The sequence below is a fragment of the Glandiceps talaboti genome, chromosome 15 (genome assembly GCF_964340395.1).
Source record: "Glandiceps talaboti chromosome 15, keGlaTala1.1, whole genome shotgun sequence".
Lineage (NCBI taxonomy): Eukaryota > Metazoa > Hemichordata > Enteropneusta > Spengelidae > Glandiceps > Glandiceps talaboti.
The window spans coordinates 16,265,948-16,291,922 of record NC_135563.1 but is presented as its reverse complement, the minus strand read 5'-3'; the positions used below and the strand labels follow the sequence as shown (position 1 = coordinate 16,291,922).

General features: G+C 33.5%; 1 protein-coding gene across 1 annotated transcript in view; it reads left to right on the top strand.

Annotated features, from left to right (window-relative positions):
• Positions 1-1,895: 1,895 nt before the first annotated feature.
• Positions 1,896-25,975, top strand: part of LOC144446264 (slit homolog 2 protein-like) — a 39,016-nt gene continuing 14,936 nt past the window's right edge. Inside the window, exons 1-15 of the mRNA XM_078136016.1 lie at positions 1,896-1,900; positions 5,649-5,720; positions 7,641-7,712; positions 8,578-8,649; positions 9,180-9,343; positions 12,823-12,964; positions 14,713-14,784; positions 15,290-15,361; positions 16,981-17,124; positions 18,531-18,602; positions 22,720-22,886; positions 23,366-23,516; positions 23,829-23,903; positions 24,411-24,482; positions 25,862-25,933. Coding sequence (XP_077992142.1) covers positions 1,896-1,900; positions 5,649-5,720; positions 7,641-7,712; positions 8,578-8,649; positions 9,180-9,343; positions 12,823-12,964; positions 14,713-14,784; positions 15,290-15,361; positions 16,981-17,124; positions 18,531-18,602; positions 22,720-22,886; positions 23,366-23,516; positions 23,829-23,903; positions 24,411-24,482; positions 25,862-25,933 — 1,424 coding nt within the window. The remainder of the gene's footprint in view (positions 1,901-5,648; positions 5,721-7,640; positions 7,713-8,577; positions 8,650-9,179; positions 9,344-12,822; positions 12,965-14,712; positions 14,785-15,289; positions 15,362-16,980; positions 17,125-18,530; positions 18,603-22,719; positions 22,887-23,365; positions 23,517-23,828; positions 23,904-24,410; positions 24,483-25,861; positions 25,934-25,975) is intronic.

The window sequence follows — 25,975 nt, the reverse complement described above, 5'->3', positions numbered from 1 at the left end:
GGAATTCAAGTTTTGTCTTACCAAAGAGTGCCGTCATGCTGTGTAGTTGGTGTCTTTCATTTCTACAATGGGATGGTGTCAACACTTCTCAAACTACAGGACTGGTGCCACTTTGCCCTCAGTAAATACCTCCAGTGATAATCACAAGTCGAGACATATGGCATCTGCTGTTTTTGTCACTAGAGTTGCATCACACCCATATTCTGAAATTATACACGACTACTCTTGCTGATTAACAAAAAAACTCTCATAATATTGTACTCCTGTCAAAGATGCAGTAAAAATGAGAATGATACTTTCTTTGTAAACATATTCTTGTGCACCAAGAAATTTTGTCAAAAATTTTGACTTTAAAATGTAAATCACATAAATTTTTCAAGTCATATTAATTTATTACAAATTAATTCGTGAACAGCCATTCAAAATATAAATATTTCATGGTGACATTGATCAAAAGCAACTTTCTGAGTTGAGATTCCACGATGGTAAAATTACAGTTGTTATATTTTACCAGTCAACCGCCTTCCTCCCAATAATAATATTGTAATGTATTAAGTATGAGCCTACGTGCAGGCCTTTTGGCCTTGGAAAATAGTACAAGATCAACTGTTCTGAATCATAGTGGCATATATTGTACTCAGGCCTGTGTTACATTCTCCAATCGGTCAGATCTGAGAAAATATGCTGTTTTAACAAAATATGGTTTCTCTTAGAAAGTTTGTTTTGACTTCGCAGAGATTCCACAAGCTAGGTTATCTGGGGGTCTTAAAAAAACCTCATTTTGTTTTTGAAAAGAAACAAAAAACTCTATTTATGAGTACTTGAGTTAAATTTCATGTCTTAAAGTATTTAAGCTGAGATAGAATTTCACAAAATACTAGGTTTACAACTGTAAATCTATAGAAAGACAACAGACAGATTGTTTTATGCTGTAATGGATAGGATAATAACACTTACTTGCTGTAATCCTGGGTAGCTAGGGTACTCAAGTTTTGCAAGGAATATCAAAATTTCTGCAATTTTCTAGATGCACGGATAAGTAAAAATTATTACATTGACCAAATACTACTTATTACTACTAATATCTGACGTATGGAAACAGACTCATGCAGTCATCTAAATTGTCTGTTTCAAATTGTTTGTACTCACCAACTATTTTTGATCACACCACACACACACACACACACGCACACACACACACACACACACACACACGCGCACGCATGCACACAAACACACACACACACACAAGCATGCATGCATATGTGCGCGCACGCACACACACACACACACACACGCACACACACTCACACACACATATACACACACACACACACACACACAAACAATGTGCATGCAATTATGATGTGAAAAGGATAGTTGTACTTATTTTTTGTTCCTATAATGACCACTTTCCTCTATGAATTTATAAAATTATAAAATGTACCATATTTTAACTCGAGGTCAAAACAGTTTTGAAGAGTAGTTCCCAAGTGTATCCTGAAATCTCATCAGCGTCATATTAGGGGTGTTCTACTCCAGCTACTAGGCTGACATCACATTCTCACTCACTTCGTTTAACCTGTCCTAGACTAAATGCTGCTTGGTCTATACCTACCAAGTTACCTTATTGTAGATTTCAATGCAAGTACATGCTCAGAACTCATGTACAGCCTAAATGTTTAAATTCTATAGACATCTTCTGAAATATGTACTTGGCTATTGAAAGTCTGGCATAGAAGACATCTAGCTGAATTATGTGTTTAGAAAATTGAAGATGCAAAAGATTTGCTTTGGAGACACTTCGTAGGACAAAATCAAATTAGTCTGTACTATGACCACCAAAGGAGATATATGTGGTCTCCATACTAGGTTTAACGTTAAAGTCAGCCTAAATGAGGTAAGAAATTTAGCATGTCAGCAGGAGGGGATTGAGGCTAGACTCTGAAATAGGAGACAACAGTGTCATCCAAGTTATCATTGCAAATAATCAGTCTGTACTTCAGGGTTAAATAAGGTCATGAATACAGACTTCATTCTATTTTGTTTCTGTCTGTGACCTTTGACATCGAGGTAAAGCCAAATAAGAAATACAAAACAGCTGCAGTACAGTGATAGATTCTTATTTATGTTGTGAAAGGATAAGACTATGAGAGAGATTACCTTACACATTCTCTTCACTGCAAGCAGTTTTTATCTGATGGATATCTCTACAACTATTACTGCTAATGATAGCTACTGTTCTGATCATCCATACCTAATCACTTAGCCAGCCAGGGTAAATTTCCTTCTATCATACAAAAGCATTTAATAAATGTTATTTTTTCATTTACATATTTTAAAACCAATACATCTGTTACTGTTATCTGAGACTGAATAAATATTAAGATAGTCTGATGTAGATATCTGTCATTGCAAGTTGTTTATGTCAATGATTCTGTCTGATGTAGTTTCTGTCATTACAACTTGTTTATGTCAGTTATTCCATCTACACATTATCAAGTGTATTTAACATTCCATAATGCTTAGAATGTAGTGTGTTTCCCACAAAGAAATGAAGTTTCCAATGACTACAGTGATGTATGATGTAGTGATAAATCTCAGTGACCAGACATTGGACTACCATAGTCATCTTCTTGATGTTTACCATGCCATTCATTTGACCTTTGTACAGAGTAGACATACAATATTGCACTCCTTAAACTTCAAGAATAAAATATTACTGCAGCTAATCATACAAATAAATCCCAACTTTTTTCAGCCTGTACATTTATTTTTAGAAAACATTGGTTATTATATATGTTAGAAGTTAAAAGTAAGAAAGAGAAAAATTAGCCAAAATTGCCATGTTATGTGGTTTTTTGCAATTATTCAAAATATGTAATTTCAAAATTCTCATTTTAGGAATCAATTTTATTTACAAATAATTTTGGATTTTTTTCATAAATATGAAAAACACCAACTTTCATTGGATTCTGGGATTAAAACTGTAATTTTGATTACATATGTATTGAAAATGATACTTTCTTCTTTAAATACTATCCTACAAATCATTTGGAGGTCAGCACAATTGGTCACTAAAACCAGTATCTTCTCTGAAATAAGTCATATTTTGGTATATTTTGTATTTAAATAGCTCCACATTGAGCTGACATGACACAAAGTTTACGAAATTACATTTATTTCTTGGAGTGGCACCCCCCTTTAATATTATCACTAAGTAAAATTCAGAAACAGTCATAACATTTATTCACCAACTATTAAGATTGACACAGTTTGATTCAAATAACTGTGTGTGTGTGTGTGTGTGTGTGTGTGTGTGTGTGTGTGTGCGTGTGTGTATGTGTGTGTGTGTGTGTGTGTGTGTGCATGTGCGTGCAAATGTGTGGGTGGGTGTGTGCATGTGTGTGTGTGTGTGTGCATGTGTGTGTGTGTGTGTGTGTATTAGTTTTGAGAGTCAAGTGTGACAATTTGAGGTTTTCACGGAGTCAAGTCATGTCTGTATCTCATCAATGAAGTGGTATCTAAAGGATCTGATCAATAAAACCAAAGTAATCTATCACAACTAACGGTCTTAGCAAGGATCAAGATTCTAGCTCTGTGCCAAATGAGAAACCCTACAAGAGCAGAATAATGAATGAGGTACACTAGAGAATGGTTGCATTATTTATTTACACAGTGCTTTAGTAGGGCCATAAGAGGAGCAAACCACAAGAAACTACAAACAAACATACCATTTGGTAACCCATGTGCACCTAGAGATATTTATTTTCATTCTCTTTTGGGAACAGAGGTCAGAATTTATTCTTGCCGCTCATTTGAGAGTTGCATTCTAAATAAAAGCATGTCGGCTATAATAGTATTGTAATAGTTCAGAACTAGAACTGAATGGAATATCAGGTTATTTGCTAACAGACAAAGGATAAGTTCTGGGGATAAGTTTGGGTGGGTCACAATTTATGTTACAGTGGAATTATTATTGATGCGAAAAGTGTGTTCACATAGCTCAGAGACTTGTTCTGGTCTCACTAATATCTCAAGCCTATCCACCCACCTAGTTTTGAGGTAGTGAGTCCACAGCAAGTCTCTGGACTAGTGTTCTTGTGACTGATACCTTTGAGTTAAGAATCCTCTCCTTTCATAACCCTCTTCGTTCATTTGAAAAATTGTCAAAGCTGATCACCTTTTTTCATCGAGAATGTATTTGTTAGTCAGTGTCACAGGTTCCAATCTAAAAAAATGACAAATTGACAATTATAGCTGTAAGAGGAGAGCTACTTCATTAATGGCACAAAATAATATTCTATGCACCTGTCCTAGTTCTTAATGGAAAAGATTGAGAAATAATGTGAGAACGGCGATTGTTTCTCTAAAGCTTGTGTCTTAATATATATATATTGGTTGGATAGAGAAAAGAATCAGTCTTCAGTCGACTATTAAAGGTATAATTTATTGTGGTATTAAAGCGGATTGTTCAATAATGCGATAATTCATCCTAAAACCAGGATGAAGGATGACGTGATCCCTCAGAGCTGTGAAAGCTATGAAAGCGTATTATATATTAGCCTTCAGGTGGTGCACCTACACAAACAAGCAAAGCTCCTTTTTTGTGTTGATGTCACAGTTTTCACCTAATTCTTACATTTAAACCTGGGTGCTTAACTCTACAAGGAGGGTCAAACTCTTTCTAAAAATAAAGTAGGTCTTAGTTACAATTATCAGCTAGTTTGTACTATTTATTTAGATTTCTCACTTCCAACATTCAAACTTTAGATATCCCAGATATAAAAAGTCATGTTTGCACACAGTTTAGGGTCCTGGGATCAGGAGACAGTTGTGAATCAGAATTTTGTTGATGTTCATGGTGTGGTTCAGAGATAGGACCCTCATAAACAGAGCTGCTTTATATTGTTTGCTAATACATAAGGTAAACCTGATCAAAGAAGAAACTTAAGAGATTCAGTGCTGCATGAATAACTCACAAAAAGCTGTAAAATAATAAAGATGTAATCTTGCATGGGTGATGTGGAATTTGATCTGGTAGTTAGTTGGCAAGGGATAACATACACCACAAGTCAGTGGCCAGAGAGCATACTGTCACTTTCTAAACTTAATCAGGGAGAACATAAAATAAGTGTACGGTTCTTAGCTCCATACTTCATGCCTAGCAAAGCAGAACACCCCAAAAGATCAGATTTTCAAGTTTGCTTCTTTGGTTTCTCGGTTGTTGTGTATGTTAATTGTCAACAAACTTGTCGTTACTTAGGTTGCGCATTAACCACAATTTGACACAGAACTTGCAGTCTAAAAGCAGAAAAGTTGTGATCAGAGATATAGAATGACCTATATTACCTGTAGGATTGTATGGTTGGCAAAATAGTGCATAGAAACATGAAATTAAAGGTTACAGTGGTGTCTGTAAGTTCAAGACAAACAAACACAAAATTATAGAATTAAAAAGTCTGGTATAAATGTCAACACAAATTTGCCTTGTAAGAATATATTTGTCTTTATGTTTGGAGAAATGATATATTTGTACGTTTATAAACAAAAAGCATTTTGAAAGCAAGACTTGATCATAAATGCAAAGTAATCATTTTGAATTTTGCAAATTTAATTCTCAATTTCCATTTCATTATATTTGACAGAGATCTGAGCTATAATGAGTTGGTTGTAATTCGAAGGAAGCAATTCAGAGGGGCAACTTCAATGACAAATTTGTAAGTATAAATATTAATTTGTTCTTATTTTTCAAACATCGTTATTGTTGTTTTACTAACTGTCTTCCTTGTCAATCTTGTTTTTAATAGATGAATGGCATTGTCTTTGTCATTACATTAGCCACTGTTTGTTGTTGTTGTTGTTGTTGTTGTTGTTGTTGTTGTTGTTGTTGTTGGAGGATATTTTACTATTGTTGTTACCTATCATCCTTGTCACTTTTTGTATCATATGATCAGCATTTGTTTTAACTAGGAAATGATTGATAGCTAAATATAGTTACTTCAGAACAGCAAGTGTGAAAAATGTTTGCGACAAGGTAAGAGAGCAAGTCAGTCAAATGTGTATGTGACAATATAAGAGAGGTCAGTCAAATGTGTATGTGACAACATTGTAAGAGAACAAGTCAGACAAATGTGTGACAACATAAGAGAACACTGAGTCAGTCAAACAGGTACATAATAACATGAGAAAGCAAGTCAGTCAAAGGTGTATATAACCACATAAAAAATCAAGTCAGTCAAATGTGTATATACAACAATGTAAGACAACAAGTCGGTAAAATGTGCTCTTGCGTACAGAAACACCTGTATGCTTGTACTGTATGCATGGATGCTTTGCTTTCAGGGTGTCTTCACTGATATGTAACATGACAGTAGAAAGTAAAAAAGAAAATAGGTGTAGTAAGATTTGCATGGAAGGTTTTGTTTTGCTGTAGGCATACCACTGAATGTCAAAACTCATAAAGTTTCCTGTGATAAAGGTGTGCTAAACATGGTTCTTGTTTTGTTGTATTCATTTATCACACAAACATACAGACAAGTACAAATAGTATCCTTGGATACATATATGCTTATATAGTCTTAGTGTTTAGGATTTGTTTGTATTTAGAAGTACTTTCAACTTGTTAAGAACACTAAAGTTTCAAGCTAATTTACCCAAAATGAATACTTGGTTTCTCGTATTAGTCTATACATCTAAAGCTGTAAAATAGGGTGTTAGTCTTTAGCCGATTAAAGTTCTTAATACAGATACGGATATTAATGATAAAACTCATCAAAAGCTTTTGGTAAAAATGTTACAATGAAATTTCTTTAGCAGAAAAACAAATAGAGGGAAATTAAAGGATGATCAATTTTGTTTATATCTAGATCTCTCTGACACTACCAACACTGAAATCATTAATTGTTAGTTCTCAAATAATTCCCTATTACCCTGTCTACTTGCTGGATCTATGACTAAACTACATTCATTCACTATTGTGTTGTGGAGACACATATCCTACAAACAAACAAACAAACAAACAAACAAACAAACAAACAGACAGGTTGATTCTGCATGGACGTTTGACCAAGTAGCAATTCGACACTTTCACTTCAGTAGTCAGAGAACATGATTCTTGGTCAAAAATTTACAAGCAAGTGATGGCCTTACATTTTACAAAACCATATTCTCTTGTAATTTTCTCCTTCTATCATTTAAGCTATCATTACCATATATTTTGGACAGAAGGTTGTTAAATTAATACATAAAGAATTTCTTTGCCAAATAAAGTAACAGACTTGTGATCCTGAACCACTCATGGCAAGATGTACTACTGTACAGCAGTGTCCGATTGTACAGGGTGTACACAATTAGTCCTGCTTGCAGACGGAGTATGGAACTCGATCGATTCTCATGTTGTCCCTAAACCCTTCCTAGAGAAGGAAAGGGACATTGTGAGAATGGAATGCTGACTAAATCCATCTGCAACATGACTGGTGTGGTGGTTTTAGTTGATACTTTTATTTTAAATAACTGGAAAAAATTGACATGGAATGCAGTTTCAAACACAAATGATATCCTCTAGCTGTTCTACATGATGTGCACTCACTTCAATTCAACATGGTGTTTGACAGATACCTCATTTTTTTCAATTTCAGGCAAATAGATCACAACCGCATTGCATGTCTTGAACATGGAGCTCTACGGCCTCTCAGAAACTTGGAAATTCTGTAAGTTTGTAAAATCAAGCTATATTCAACTATATTGACCTATTTTAATCTTGAATTGTTAAGGCCAAGAAGTAAAGTGAAAACTCAAAGACTATGTCAGATGTTTTGCTACAACAGAAACTTAGTATACCCACCATATGCAGTTGACATGTGTAACAGTGTATGAACTAAGGATATGCAGCAGCCATCTTTCTTTCAAAGTTTGTGTACATAATTATGCATGCAAATTGCTCAACCTCAATACTTTTTTTATCATTCTAATGTGCATAGAAATTATTTTAATAATAATCAGTGGTGAAAATTTTGTTATAGAAGAAAAATTCTTTAAAAATTTGTAGTTTGATTTTTAAAAAGAAAGAAAGAAAAATAAAAAGATGTATTTACCCACAGTCCTTTGTTCATACAAAATGGCTGCTTTGTTATTGTTGTCTTTGGTCGTCTGCCTTTCAGAGGGAATTTCAACCCTCCTACAAACCAAAATTTGGTTTTACAGCATTGATGTAACTTAATGGATGGAAGCCATAGGATAGAAAGAAACATGATTATTTCTAATGTGATAGAAAGATAAAGGGAGAGAGAATATATGTCACTTCTATGACTGCTGTGATCCTCAGGCTCAGTGTGTGACTGCGATTATGTTCTGCCAATGTTTCAAAAGTTAATGGCATATAAATGGCCATCATAAATTTTGAACAAAGTTTAGGTTGTGGACCTATATCAAGAGAAAGGTAATGTATTTGCTTAATAAATACACACTTTATATTGTAGTACTGGCACAAGACCCTGGCAGACTCTGATATTCCATACAATCTGCTTTTGCGTTGTATATATGTTTATACCTTTATTATTTTCCCTTCATCTTTAGCACTGTAAACAACAACAACATTACAACAATGGAAGAGAATGCTTTGATACCAATGACTAAAATCAGAACATTGTAAGTTTCAACTAATTTATGTACACTATGAATTTTAAAATATCGCAGAATAGCGATGGTTGTTTTATTTTGTTTATCTTTGTCTATCTTGACTTGAATGCACTATGAAAATGACATGTAAATTACCATAGTGATAGGTCAATATAGATTAAAGGTTTAGGAATGTCTACACTTTCACTTTGCATTTGTAGATATATTCTAATGTTTTATACATTTCCTTATATGTGCCGACAGTCTGAAGGGTGATCAACATTCATTATTATTATATGGGGGATGGCTTGTGTTTACACTTCAAAAGAAAAATTTGCATGCCCATTACACCAATTACTTTAAAGAAGTTGTTATACTCATGTTTTCTGGTTTTGCTATATTAAATGTAATTTTTCAATTGATATAAAATCCTAAAAAAAATTTTTTGATTGCATAAAGTTTAACGCTAATAATTATAATGTTAAAAAGATTTAAAACGGGAAATATAGAATGAAAAAAACATAGTGAAAAACATACACTAACTTTCAAATTATTTGCAGGAGAATGGCATACAATGATTTCTCTTGCGACTGCCATCTGACGTGGTTAGGAAAGTATCTACGTATGCACCCAACACTTGCTTTATTTGCAAGGTGTACAGCTCCTAGGAATCTTAAGGGACTGAAAGTAGCTGAGCTCCAAGACGTGGATTTCAAATGCAATGGTAAGAGCTTGTAGTTGTACGATATTGCCACCATCAGCAGCATCACCATTGTAGTGAGTTAAATATAGCCTGCAGTCATGCCTCATGGTTAGACTGCTAAGTAAACAGTTCAGAAACTTCTGAAGCCAAAGTCATTAACTATTGAAGAAAAGTTTAACTTTTAGTTAACTCTGAATGACTAAATACTTTGATGAGATAGAAGAATACAGGGAGTTGAAAAAACAAGCCTTGAAAATTGAAGCAGGTTTGTAACTTTTCTGAGGTCATTGTAAACATTGACAACATTTGCATACCACTGGGTAAGTTAATTAAATGTGATTTGGATGACATGTTTCTGTTTGTAATAATACTATCAGTGGAGCAGTTACATTCTGAAAATAACCTTGAATGCCACCACACCTTTAAACCTACATGTGTGTTTAATCAAAGACATGAATATTTTTAAATGTCTATTCTGGGGGGCCTGATGCATTTTAGCACATAAACACAAAATTATTGTGCCATTGCCAAATCTAGACAGTGCTATTTTAATAATCCTGGGTGTCAAAGTCATGAAGGTTGAAGAGTTCAGATTGATCAGATCGAAAAATAAATGAAAGATACTGATTTCCTTCTTTGTAATTTTGTAGAGAAAACTTATAGCAGTTACATTTAGAAATAGATGGATAGATGTGCTCAATCTCACCCTCCCCCTCTAAAAAAAAAATCCAAAATATTTGTTATGTTTGATGTTAATTCTTAAATAGAATGACAACTAAAAGATGCTTTGCATTTTCAAAGACTTTCTGAGATGAAATCATCTTCAATTCCCCTCCCACCAAAAAAATAAGTAAAAAATGAATAAAAATATTTGTTATGTTTGTTGATGTAATTCTTAAATAGCATAACTAAAAGATGCCTTGAATTCTCAAGGACTTTCCCAGATGAAACTTTATATGTTGCAGATTCTCTTTCTTTCTTTTCGGTTGAAGATTTCTGTTTGTGTCTGAAAGGCATGTGTGAAATGAAAAGTTGCTGTACCATAACATTGAATTATGTGCACATCATGAACACTCAAGTCTGTGTCAGATCTTACTGCCGGTATCATGAAATGGAAAAAAATGAATAATTTTTTAGAGAAGCTGTGCTTCACATGGCGAATGGACTTAGGGCATCAGAGAACTGCTTTAATGTTATCACACTTATTATCATTAAGAATTCACAAGTTGGTTTTGGTCACAATTACCTCTCTTTCATTTTCAGTTTGGTATTTTAATTACCTAATATAGAGATTTACTTTTGGTTGTGATGAAAATATTGATATGAAGCTGGGGTAAAAGTCAGTGTTTTGACGGGTGAAAGTTGTTTGTCGGTGTGAACCTCACTTGAGATAACAATCTATAGATCATATTGGTCAATAGTATGGCCTAAAGCATCAATTAGTTACAATTCTGTTGTGCACAATGTCAGCAATCAGGATATTCAGGAATTCCCCCTTAAGCCATCATTTCTCGGATAAACTTACATATTTTTGAAATGCCACACTGCAACCTAACAATCGGGTAGTTGCTGTAATTTCCCCCGACCTTTACACCAAATGGTTGGTGAAAATTAAAAGTTCTAGGGTGGGAAAGCAGTTGTAAAGAAGTGTCTTCCAGTACATTTGGTAAACTGAATTCCAGAGTAATCAATAAGGCTGCAGAATTAATGAAGAAAGTAATGTCAAGGAGGAACATCCTGAATGTGGTCATTGTAGGACACAGAATTAGACTTCCAGCTGAATAGGGTATTATGGCCTTATGCTGTGCTGCAGATGCTTCGTTTCTTTCTCCTCTTGTACCAGGGTGTGAATAAAAAACAAACACTGTCCAAACATGGCCAGGTACTAGACAATAGATGTATCACAGAAACAATGGTCCAGTAGCTAGCAAGTGTTCCAGGTGTTCTTTAATGAGATATCAAATCATCTTAAATGAAATTAACCTCCTTGTTAGGATCCCCCACCTTTTGTTTCAGATAGGCCCCCAATATAATGCACATGTGTGAATCTCTCATCAAACACTGAATAGTCACACAATTAGTGAAAGTTAGCAGCCTTCTGATATTTACCTACCCCTTTTGGTTTATGTACAATATGCATGTACTGCTTGAGATTGACAATCAAGCCTGCAGTCTAATCCATACAGTGAAACGTGTCCAAGTCAAAGAATTCATTCGCTTTCTATTCTTTAGCCATACAATTCTAGCAGTAAGAGGTAAAACTAAATAAACAGGTATCAGATGTTCTGCAGGCATATCCATGTATTTCTAAATATTCTTAGTAATTCTCACCAGTCAAATTGGCAGATGTCCCCATGGTTTTGTAAACATTGCTGAGAGCCTTTCCTTTCTTTTCCTAAAGAGAGAATTTACATTTATCCTTTAAACTGGCATGACTCCTCTCAAGGTAGTCCTTTTTTGAAACCAGATATCCACTATGAAGGGAAAGTAGTTTTTGAATTAGTATTGCAATTTACCATGGGGATTTCTTTACCCCCCTGTCCATTATAAACTCGTTTGTCTGAAGTACATGAGGTAAATGACACTATGTCATCACAATTTTGTTTTTCAATAGACAATATAAACAAGTATTGGAATTCTTAGTCACGTACCATTACAGGTACGGTGTACACAGGGTGTTGTCACTATTAAACTTTTAATACTTTGGTATTCTAATTGACATAATGTCTAATGTAATTTTCATGTCTTCATTCATTCATTCGGTTGATGTATTTATATTCAGGATTTGCTGAACCATAATCAGGCAGTGGAATTAAGCCATTATTAATTTTGTCATTCCATATTTCAACTTCCCAATGAGACAATTTCCTGTTATTAATCATTTAAGTGTTTTTTTTTGTGAATAACCACCAGATTTGTGAACATTGTTAACTCCAACTGTATCAATATACAAATTGGTTCTTAAACAGATTCATCTTTGACCACTTTATTAGCCCATACTCAAATAACTAAATTTTGATTTGAAAATGCAGGATAAGCTTAATGCTATCACTTTTTTTGGCGGGATATACCTGTAAAAGTCATTGAATTTTCCCTCTCAAAGTCCAACATATTATGTTACTGTATTTCTTTATTTCAAAATACTAATGATAAAAACCAAATCAGCTAATGCAGCTGATAATACTAACTGTAATTTCAACCAGTGTTATGGCTCAGTTTGAGAAATTTGATATTTTAGATGGGAACTTTGGTAGAAGTTATATAGGGTCCTCGATATACATTAAAACATAAGTTGGCTATTTATTGCTGTAAAAAAGTAATATCTTCCCTTCTGATGAAACTATGAAATCAAAGACAGAAAAATATTCCTCCCCCACTTTAGTTTCAGGCTCAATTTTTGTGACAGATGTTAGTGATAATAGCTGATAAAGTTATGATGAAGTATGATATTAACTATTCAACCACAGTGCCTGATTATCAGTATTTATGACTTTTTTTAGGTATGGAAAGAGACCACAGTCAGCTGTGTAAAATTGAACCACTGTGTCCTGTCAAGTGTTCATGTATTGAAGGAGTTGTAGATTGTCGTGGAAAAGGATTGACAGCGATACCAGAAGTATTCCCAGAAAATTCAATAGAACTGTAAGTTTATAAACTTTAGATGTTGATGATATTTTCTATTCTACCACACCTCCAACAGACAGACATTGTACTCTTGTATGCATGCATACATGCATACATACATACATACATACATACATACATACATACATACATACATACATACATACATACATACATACATACATACATACATACATACATACATACATACATACAGACAGAGACAGACAGACAGACAGACAGACAGACAGACAGACAGACAGACAGACAGACATGTGCATACACACACATGGACTAGCACAAATCAAAGGGTAAACAGTCATGAATTTTGACAGAATTAATCTTATGTTTACAGTAGTTTATCTCAATGACAGCCTTGGTACTCCATACCAGATTTTATATGTAATCCTAATCACAGATAATCTCAGTAGCTTTATGCAAACACAGCAACTGATATGATAGAAGCTTACTAATAAAATGTAATGTAACAGTCAAAAACATTAGCCATTGTCTGGGATGTAATTTTGATTTTGGAACTTATGGACACTTAGTCTAAGAATGTTAATGTATCGTAGTTAAAATCCACAAGTTTTGGATATTAAAAAATGTGTAGGGTGGTGTTTGTACATTGTGTACAAAATTCTGCCCAAAGACAGATATATTTACTTCACACAAAAAGGAAATACAAATTGGAGTTGCATGATCTTATCAGAAATAGAAAAGTACTTGTTATCCTGATCCAAATTTTAACACAACCATCTCGAAAGTTAGATTGTGTCTCTACATCGGCTTTCAGGAACTTCATGGTCTAAATGAAATCTTTGTAGTAATCACTAAGACATATGTAATGGAAGCACGATTTATAGATGTCAGGTGTTGTCAGGTTACATGTCCTAGAAGCCCGAAACAAATCGAACACTATTTACATTTTACTTAGGATGAAATTCATAGGCAGTGAAGTGGAAAGGGTTTGAATTGATCTAAAGTTGCACAGCTCTACTCAAATAGCTGCTGAGAGGTGTAGACACAAAGTTTAACGTGTCAACGCTGATGTTTCGACTGAGGTTTCATGTCTGTAGAAATATACGATACTGGATAGCAGTCCCAACTGTAATGAACAAGTCAACCACAAGTAATGCAAATTGTCAGGTCACTGCTACACAGTAGGGAACCTAGACGTTCATTGCAGGGGAAAACCACCACAGCTATTTTATCAACAGCATGGGTTTGGGTCCAAAACAATTGCTTTTGTATAATTGTAGCAGCATGACTCTAATTATATCAATTTGTTTTCACTGTTTTTTCCTTAGCTTTGGGAACCCAGTAGCAGACAAGGGAAATCTTGTAAACTCCTAGGTTTCCATACTTTGAACCATGATTTTGATGTCGAACCCCAGTAAAATAACACAGCTTTTGAATATTTATGTTGCTATGTTTAACATTTTGGTAGTTAGATAATTCTGTGCCATGATTTTGATGCCAGATACTATTCTATCATTGTATCAAGTCCATCAAATATATTAACTTCATTTGGATTTAAGATAAATGCCCTGGTTTGTCAGAATTGTGAAAATCGACTGCCATCATTTTTGAGTACGTAGAAAAGAAAAACACAAAAGAAATCACATTGCCACCCTGCTAAAGTGTCATTTTGAAATTTGTTTTATTTCCATGTGTATTTAGTTAATTAAAACCTTTTTTTACCCATATCAGAAAAACTCCTTGTATTTCCTATGTTAATACTTTAAATGTTTATTTTTTTGCAGGAAATTGGAACAAAACCAGATTACAAAAATTGGATCCCGATCATTTGCTGCCTATAAGAAACTAAGGAGAATGTAAGAATATTTACAAGAATATTTTAGAGGAATTAATTGTAAACTTTATGAATATGCAAATATCAACTTGAAGGTGAAATTGAATCCTCAAAACTCAAATCCGCATTAGTTTTATATGTTGCAGACCAATACAACTATGACAATTGAGGGATCGTAGACACAAACTAATTCCATTGTTTCAACATGTTGTTGAATGGACAGTTGGCTTAATTATACTTTCAGTATGGGTGGTATTTCTGATGACTTCCATAATCTTGCAATGTACATTTTGGAGATTGCCAGAGTTTACACTGTCTTCATTACAGGGTGATTATCTGCACACCATAGGCTCCACTATCAACCATTTGTGTACGAATATACCACATCAAATAACATTAATTTTCGTTTCTGTTGATCTTAGTAAGTTGAAACTTTGATTGCCACTGTCATATTTCAATGACGACGTTGCATGTAAAGTGCACCTATGTATTAAACTACCAATAATTCTTTCTTTTTCCTCTTTCAGTGATCTAAGTAATAACTTAATATCCGAGCTTGCTTATGACGCATTCAGTGGACTTAAATCACTCGCTTCATTGTAAGTTATTGCCAGATTTTATCAAGTTTGTCTTTTAAGCAGAGTTGGGAAGACGTATGAGTAGCTGTGCATTTGAACAAAACTGGCACTTATTATTATTAAGGTGTATTTTACAGTTGAATCCATGGGGGTTATAATGAATGTTGGTGACAACACAGGAAAAGAACAACTGAAATAGACGCATCGGAAAAGGACTATGCTACATTTTATGTCATGTAAAATATATAGTGACATCAATCTAAAGTATTGATATATTTTTATCAAAATCTTACATACATTATTAAGCAGATGAGTTTGAAATATTTAGGAACTAAATGTATTGTTTAAAATTCCTGATTCATATGTATAGCAATACACAATTAATCTGTACATTTGTATCAAAGAAAAAATGTCAATTTTGAGTTGTGATAATGTCTAACTTATAAAAAAGCAGTGTTTTAATGCTCTAGGTTTCCATAGAAACATAATAGATTTATTTTAAAAAGTAGACCCAGTTGAAGATTTGTTTTATAACCTTTTCCATCCTTAATTATTATTTAATGGTTTTGTTTGATATATTATATGACGAGAGTGATAACCCGTAACCCGTAGTGATGGAGTAGAGAGAAGTAGATACATTAATGTCAGGATGACAGTCAGATAAGGGTTTATCTTCTTTGCAGCAAATTTATCCATCTAACTAATGTTTTCAATCCATCATCATTTGTGAAGAAAAAGTAAGACAGTCAAGTCCTAAATGTACTTGTCACTACCGTAGAAATATCAAATAAGATTGTCTAGAAAGTAGTTCAATCCTTGTATATGGTGGCAGTGTCAAATTCTAATCAAGATAATGATCATTTATCACATTTTATACCATTTATTTTTGTCACTTATAGTTAGTCATGACTTAATCTTCATTCTTTTGCTTTGTGAAGCATACTAAATCATATGATGGGAAAATTGTGCACATCTGTACAATTATATAAATGCATAGACATAATACCAAAGATTTGAGGTACATGCACACTTTTTTGCCAAGGTTTTCGACCCCCACTATTAAACAGAGATGGAAATGTAGTAAACTTGCTTAGATACACATATCTTAATTTTTGTAGTGAACCCAGTAAATTACATGAGAAAGTCCCAGAGATTTGACCTTACTGCCATTAACAACACACAACATGCAGAGAAAGCAATCAAACATTTTGCAACCAGTTTCATTTAATGTTTGCTGGTATTCTTTCAAAGTAAAAGCCGGATAATTTATTAATCTTATCTCCAGTGATTTCCTTTTCCTGGTACATGTAGTAATTATTGACTGGCAACAAATGATTTGTTTGAGTTGTGTCTTGAAACTGTATAGGGCAAAACAGTTACTGTAAGTCTTTGAATTGTATAATGAATTCATTGAGTACATAACAACATGACAAGAGCATCAAGTTAGGTCTACTTCCAGCCTCTATTCACATATAGTATTTAATTTCAAATAGCAAAGTAGTACAGTGAAACCAAATTTGTGCGAACGTTCGGTTGCATCTTTGATTACATGGGAAAATTCAGTAATCGTGAGATCTCTAAGTAGTGATATTGTAGGTGTAATGTAGTAGAAGTTGAACTGTACTTATGTCTCTTTGCAGGGTGTTATATGGAAATAAGATAACAGAACTTCCACCAGGTTTATTCAAAGGACTCACCTCTTTACAGTTATTGCTTCTGAATGCCAATAAGATATCATGTCTCAGAACTGACACTTTCAAGGATCTAACGTTACTCAATTTACTGTAAGTATCAAGAGTTTCTAGAAATGCAAAAATCAGTCTTCACTTTTCATCATTTCATCAATGTCGATGTGTGATTGTTGAGTTGGTATTTGGGGAATGTTAAATAAGAAGTGTCTTTGATAACTGAGTCTTAAGACTTGTTTGATGATGATGATGATGACGACCTTGACTATGACCGTGGCCATGATGACATAAATGACCGTGATGATGACGACGATGACGATGACGATGACAACGACAATGACGATGATGATGATGATGATGATGATGATGATGATGATGATGACGATGATGATGATGATGATGATAATGATGACGACAACAATGACAATGACAGCTATGATGATGAGGATGATGAGCAGATGATGAGAAAAATGACAAAATGATGAGAATGGTGTTAGATGAGTATATGAATAATCAAGATAATTAGTGTAAGATGATAATTGTGATTACATGATGACCAATTTTTTTACACTAACAAAAATGGAATGAAATTATGATGATAACCGGGATGGTGATGTTTATTTGATGCATAACATGAAAAACAGTTCAACAATTAGGGAATAAAAACTATTTTTACTGAAACAGACTGCCTACATTGCATGGAATTATGTCTAACAGTTTCAAGCTTATTTGGGTATGAAAGTAAAAACATGACATATTTTGACCGATTCATTAATGTTTTCTTTTCTACCATATCAATATGTGTTATATTGTATAAACTAATATCTTGTTATTCTTTGTGTGCATATGTCATAGAATACATGTACTAACAGTTGAAAGTTGAATCAAATACTTGAAGGAAATAACACGTGTACTTTAGTGCAGCACTGGTAAATAAAAGTGATTTACTTTGAACTCATAAAATGTCATTGTTAAAGGTGGAAATAAAAAGGTGCAGTGATGTCTAATGAAACAGAGTGAAACAGGTCAATAACTAGCCTAGTAGTGAATATCAATGAAGGTTATTTGGCCTTTAATAAACCACAGTTATCACTTCTTGAATGTTAAAGATACAAAGAGAACAGATATGTTAGGTTTGGTGACAAAGTAGGGAATCAGGTAAATCGATCACACAGCAAGGAAAACATATTGGAATGATAATTTACTTTCCTCCTTTAACAAACCACAGTTCCACTTCTTGAATGTTAACACTAAAAGTAGTTTTGATGAAACCATCTGATTGCATTGTAGAAATAAATTTGAATGCAGAGCGGATATGTAAGGGTTGGATGACGAAATAGGGAATCAAGTGAATTATAGAAATTGGTCACAGCATGGAAAAATGTTGGAATGATAATGTATTTTTAATTTTTTTATTTGAGCAGATATTACATCTTTTATTTGAACACATTTTATTACAACTTCAATATATTAGAATGACAGTTTTCACTGTTTTATTCTAGCTCGCTGTATGACAACAACATCCAATCAATAGCAAATACAACTTTGTCAAGTTTGACCAGCATACAAACTCTGTAAGTATATGTGATTTTCATTTATTTCCACCATCTATACCATCATTGTGATATCTGTCGATGCAAACACAATTTGACCCACTCAAAACCTTTACACTTCAGACAGAATATATGGATGGCCCCAGTGCTATTGTTAAAAAACTTGTACAGCCATCTGAAGAGCTGACAATTAGCACCCATCTTGAATGAAAAAAAGATGTGTTGTTGTTTGTATGTTGAGGCTCGTGAGTGTTCAAGAAGTAAACATTTATATAGAGTGAGTAGAGAATAAGTGGTCAGTCTCACTATCTCTCATGTGCACCTCTCATCTTACCTCATTGAGTATTCAAATGACATTCAGCCACATTTATTCTTGCATGGCAGTTCTTTTCAAAATGATAGTGAACATTTGCATATGAGTCGAAAACCTGGCTGCTCAACCTACTCAGTGCATGATGCATAGCAACAACGTAGAGTTGACAAGTTGAGACAGCAGTCGGAAGATTTACGAGAAATGTTGAATGTCGGCTGGCGAACATTGGTAAAGTCAGTTCCGAAAGACAGATCAAGTGGGAAATGATAGGAGAGACAGTGAGAACGATTACTGTCTTGTATTGTTCTTTTGAAATTCATCGGTGCAAAGTCCATAAAATACTGCCTAATCCAATTTGCCAAAATAACAATAGAGACCAACCAAGCATAAATCTTCCAAAGCATGGTACCATTCATCCCGATACAAATCACGATCCAACATTTCCATCTCTTTGCCGAAGACACACAAAACAAACCCTTTAAAATGTTCACACCTTTTAAACAACTTGTAATCAACCAGAAAAATAAAAAAGAGAACGACTTCAATAATGATGTGATCAAAGATCTCACAAATACGATAAATATCTAGCACTCTATCTATTTTGTTTTGCGTTTACTGTATTTAATCGCTTCATTAGGAGAGTTCAATTAATGCTTAAAACTCTTCTCTTAAATTCTAAAGGAGGTAAAGAAAAGTAGCTAATCGCATTTTCTAGTGAGATGTACTGCCAATGCTTCACATTATTTTCAATATTTGAACGTCAGACAGTGATAAACAGAGTGAACATTTAGTGTCTGTTGATGCATTACATCACCTAGCAATGCATTCTTATACTAATCAGTACTTCTTAATTTGTATTAATTGAGATAGCGGACAGACATATTGTTTTCTAATTGTCTCAAACTTCCTGTGTGGTTGAAACAAATGAAAAGGAATGCCTTTTCAATCTTATAGACAAAAACCATCCATTTGGAAACTTTCATCTTGCTCGATTACAAACTTTGTTGACTTTAATTGGTTTTTTCTTTTTCTTTCTTTCTTTGTTAAAAAGGAATGTCTTTTCAATATTATAGACAAAAACTACCCAAATGAACACCTGCTTCAGATTTTTAATTACAAAATTTCCTTGGCTTTAATCACTTTTAACTAGTTATTTTTCTTGTCTTTTCCCCTGCTATGAGTCACAATTGTTGCATTCTTAAGAGTTGAAAACATAAGTATTTCCTACCTACACCATGAATTACAATCAAACAAATATGTTTCAAGGAGATCTCCAAATAACAAAAACACTATTGGGCATGAAACTTTTCATGTGATTAAAATAAAGTTATTTATATCTGATCATAAACTGATACACCTTTTCTATCTTATCAACAAATCTCTCTGAAGGTTACACCTTTTCTATTGGAGACAAGTTACATAATTATGCTGTATGATTAATATTCATGGTCACATAAAATGTCCAATCAACACCTTAACTAGATTTAATCATAGAAGTTCATATTCCTGTGGTCTGATACTTCTATGATTCAACATTCCAGCCATTTCATGACCACTATTCATACCTGCTCCTTTGTGGAATTAATAGACCTGCTGTCTTTCAAAGATAAATTGTGTGCAACCCCCCCCCCTATACAATGCCATGTATTCTGTACACACAGGGGGTTTACACACTGCTTAGGGGGATGGTTGTAACCTAACCATGCCCTGGGTATACCAGTAAAATTATTCTCTTGTCATTGATGGCATTTAGTCTTTGTTCTCTAAAATCAGTCATAATTGAAGAGGTCAACATGGCTTTACATCATTTGACAATTAAAATGTTATTTCAAATGTAATAAAGACAATATAAGCCTAAATGTAACAACATAAGTGACGTCTCATGCAATGCACCTTGGCAACGGAAATTGACTATTGTAAAGGTAGTGTAGGTGTCAAATTGGTAGTCTAAGAGTATTATGCATATACATTAAAATTAAATCCGTTAATGCCAATTTCATTTTATGGTGGCATCCATTTTGATAATGATAGCTACAATTTAGCATATGCATAGTTCAAGTGTTAATTACATGCAAGTTCCAAATATGTTTTTCAACAGTGACTTAAAATGCTGCAACTGGATCATGTTTTGTTGGATATAATGATATAATTATCCATAATATTGTACACCTTGCACAGTATTGCATCACCTGTGTGTAAATGTAGCACCCGTACACGTAATATGGTATAATAAATCCAACCAAACCGATATTTGGGTCTGGATCCAAAAATCAGCACCCCAGATGTGATCATGATTTCAACCTATTGCTATAGTACTGGATACAACCAGTCCCAAATTTATGTACATCTAATTATTGGTGTTTATAACAACTTTCTGTGTATATATTGTTGGTTGTCTGATCAAAAACATTATACTGCAGCTATACAGCTTGTGCAGATTTTATCTTATAGCATATATCATCAAATACATATACGAGACTCCGGAGAAGATATTAGGTTAGATTGAAATCAGCATTATGACTTTAATGTATAAATAATTCATCAGGTGAAAGTGATATCATGTTCAGTGAATTGTATTTGGACACGGTACAGGAACTGTAATCCCTTGTATTTGAGCTTTTAAAAGTGGAAATTTATTGCAAAACAGTTGACAATATATCTTTGTACCCATGATGTCAACATCTCAACGACCTCAATTTGCTTGCTGGAAAATCAGCACTTAGCAAATTGTAAATAAATTACTCTTTATTTTTTTGATGTACACTAAGAGCTTTCAAGGTCCCACAATAGCACCAGTGTTATGGATCCCCTCTCTCTTGAGAAGGTACTTAACAAAAGTTGAAATTCTTGCATTTGTGCAACCCAACGTAGCAACTGTTAACTAGCATATATCCCAATGGAGGTGGAAGGTAGCTAACTAAATATTGACCTATCCCAAGTTAAAAAAATGAACATAGAGGGGAAATGAAATTGAGTACCACACACGTTGTTTGAGGAATCTAGCTGGAATAAAAGCCATTGAAATTACAGGAAAACTTGTCTACTATCAAAAGAGAAGAGTGTTGTCTCAGACAATGGGAGTGATAGTGATTTATCATCAAAAATTAATGATGATAAATTGCCAATAGAGGGCGCTGTCACTTTCAATTCAAGAGTGGTAACTTTTACAACCAGGACATGTTATCTGTTCATATCCAATGTACCTTCTCATTGTAATGGAAAATGTTATAGTGAATATGCCCTTTCATGTCCTCTCAACCACTTCTAGTTCTACATACTTCACTATTATATGCAATTCACAATACCAACATTTTTCATGTCCCTCTGTTAGCTTTTGATAATGAGGTTACTGTGTACAATACTGAGACCACCTTTAGCAAACAAATTTAGTGAATGGTACATGGTTTACATGGCAAAGGAGCATAATTAATGATGATTGTATTTTTAAAAAAAATCAAATTTAACTCTATACGCCCTTGGTTTCTAGAAAGTGTATGTTTACACCCTAAAAATAGAGAGAATTAAGTTGCACAGGGAAACAAGTAACAAACTTATTTATGAATATATAATAAGATTTGAATATGGTTGATGAAATAATCATGTTAATGTAGAATCTTTAAAAATTTAGAAAAAGATATAGTTTAGGCGGAGTTTTTAAGTACAATTTTCTTGATGTGTATACTGTCATGTTTTGGTTGATAGAAGGGGAATCAAATATGAGACCAATAATCTTAAGTATTCTGTTGAATATATCTGTTGTAGACATTTAGCTAAGAACCCATTCATATGTGACTATAACTAACAATTCTTGTATATCTGTTGTAGACATCTGGCTAAGAACCCATTCATATGCGACTGTAACTTGAAATGGTTGTCTGAATACATCCATAATAATCCTGAACTAGAGAAAAGTAGTGTTAGATGTGAGAATCCCAGACGTATGAATAATAAGAGAATGGAACAAGTTAAACCAGTCAAGTTCAAGTGTAAAGGTAAGGTAACCAAAGAGACTCATGTCAAGTACATCTTGCCCAGGTACTAGGTTAAAATTAAGTGAGTTGTCATTATTCTATTTTTGCATATTTGATGTCATATATTTGATCAACCATTTTACAATGACTTGTTGTGTCATAGTGAAGTATCAGCTATTTTTTCGGTACTCCAAAAGTGCTAGAAGTTTTGATTGGCCATAAGTGTTGCAATTTTTTATTGGTCATAAGTGACTCAAAATGAAGTATCGACCACTACAAAAATGTTACAAGTCAGGGAAAACACTTCAAGGAATTATTTATGCTTTCAATCAGGAAATGATCATTTGATATGATATATTTTTGATTAATTCATTGTGACATCATAGTAAATTATTCAGCATTTTTTTGGTCATCCTCAAACTCAGAAAAAATAGTCAAGGAATTACTCATTTGACAGGAAATGATCAGGCATTTGATATATTTGATGTATGTATTCACAGGTTCAGAGGAGTTCCGTACCAAACAAGCTGGTGAATGTATTATATCCACAGACTGCCCTGATAAGTGTATATGTGAGGGCTCTGTTGTTGACTGCTCTGGTGTTGGCATCAAAGAAATTCCAGAAAACATCCCTAGATTTGTCACAGAATTGTAAGTCCTATTTATATCCTAATTATCTCACTCCATTAATTCTTCTGTATCGTACTTATTGTTGCGTTGCCTTGAGTATGAAGTCTTGCTATCTTTTATCTTTCATGTAAACAAGTACAAAATGTTTCTACAAGTACTACATATCTAGTAAACATGTTTTCCTTTATTTGTCGGTACTTTTGTACTACATTTTCTACCAAGTAAACATGTTTTCCCCTTATTTACCAGTATTTTTGTTACTGGTACTTTGTAATACATATATATCAAATTTAGTAAACATGTTTTTTCTTTATTTACCATTACTTTTGACAGACGTCTCAGTAACAATGAGATAATTTCAATTCCTGCCAATGGAATGTTCCTTATGCTGCCAGACCTCAAAAAACTGTAAGTGACATACCGACCACTCTATACTGATAACAACTCATAGATTTTTATTATGTAAATGAGTGTTAGATTTGTGATGGTCACCTCTAATAATTTATCTAGAATGTCATGATTGGTATGGTGTATATGTGAAAATAAGAGGTAGTGGATCAGTTGTATAATGAATATCATCAAGTCATCATCACAAAAGGGAGCCATGGTATTAGAAGGATATACAACTCAATAATAACATGCCTTGTTGTATTTCCTTTACAGATGGTTTTAATTCCATATATAGCATGGCAAATCAGTAATATCTGTTGTATTAAATGTGAGAAGATATTACCAATATCTTTTATGTGTACTGTGACATAGAGTCTGTATTCTGGGACATGTTGAATATCATACTAGAATATATAACATATATATATGTAACTACACATTTGTTTGCTAAAATCAATGGAAGATGGTGCCAACTGGTTTACTGAATACCATGATATTAAACCCATGTCACATTATGTCTTGTAGGGATCTTCGCAATAACAGAATCGCTATTATACAGGATGGAGCCTTTGCTGGTGCTTCAGAGCTAACTGATCTGTAAGTTGAAACACTAAGCAAAACAAAATGACAGATTATATGTCTTTTTTTCCCTAACCTTCAATGGGTCTATGGAATCACATTGTACATTCATATTGGGATTTTGATCATGAAACCAATAGACCTGACAAACTGAAAAGTGGAGATTATGTACAATCTAATCATATCATTTGATACTAACTAAACCATGTGTTGGAGTCAAGTTGAGTATGGTGTTGATTTTAATCATGATAATGATATACTTATTGAATATACTAAATCATGACACATTGTGTATATATGTGTAACTGGAATATTATTTTGTCAAATATGGTAGTGAAAAGTTAATGTCATACAGACTTACCAGTTCACAGGATCATACTGAACAGCATCAATTATTCATGACATGAAATATGTAAATGAGTGAATGACATCATGGATATGCAAATGAGTATGAGTATGATTGACAGCTCATATTTTTTTTTATAGTTTATAGCTGTATGAAGTAATGACACCCCCTCGTAGTAGTAATCTTCAATTCATTATAATTTATACTCCTAAATCAGGCTATTGTTTCAAGGGACATGAATATATAAATGTCTCGCTGGGAATTATTGCTCATTTTATATCAACAAGTTTTTGTTATAGACCAAAAATGTTGGCTACAGCATTCACGTGTGCAAAATTCAATCATGACAGTATTGGAGAGGTACACTTGAAATTTCTAAATTCAACAACATCATGATGATCGATGACAGTCATGATCAACACTTACTTCACCAACTATATGTAAATCAAGTTTTCCTTAATTGTCAATGTCATGGTCTACTAATCGTTATTTCAGTGAATATGTAAAACTAAACTTGGAATCTATCAACCAACTTCCATTTTGTATAATGTACATTTGTAATCGTAACCCTATTGTGGGGATATAGGGATGCAGCCTTATATGCAGTCAGTTTGGCAGCTGACTATTTACTGAATATGAAAAGCTTAATATAAAACTATCAACCAACTTTAATCGTTAACCATACTCATTTTGATATATTATAAATGTAAAGGGAGTACTTTTACCTTATCATATGCACTTTGTATAATGTCAAAACTGCACTTTTTTGCACTTAGTGTTTATCAATATGTGCGATAGAAGGTGTTTTTTGAATCATAACAATTTTTTTTACAGATAAATTTGAATTACCTTTTCATTTCTTTTGTCTCGTAACTTTTATGATAACAATGCATAAACAGCAGTAATATTTTGTATTCTTTTTTTTTGTGGTCACTGTTAAGGATTTTATATGTAAATCATACGTTGCTGTATGGTAATCATTTTCTTTCTGTGCCTTTAACATTGTTTTGTGCCTGTTTTGCTTTCTATGTTCTTCTTGCAACATGCGAAGGTTATTAACTAGTAACAAGCTGGGTAACGTTAAGGGAAGCATGTTCGTTGGACTTAGAAATTTGAAAACCTTGTAAGTACCATACACATGGGTACTTATTCAACCCTCCATCCC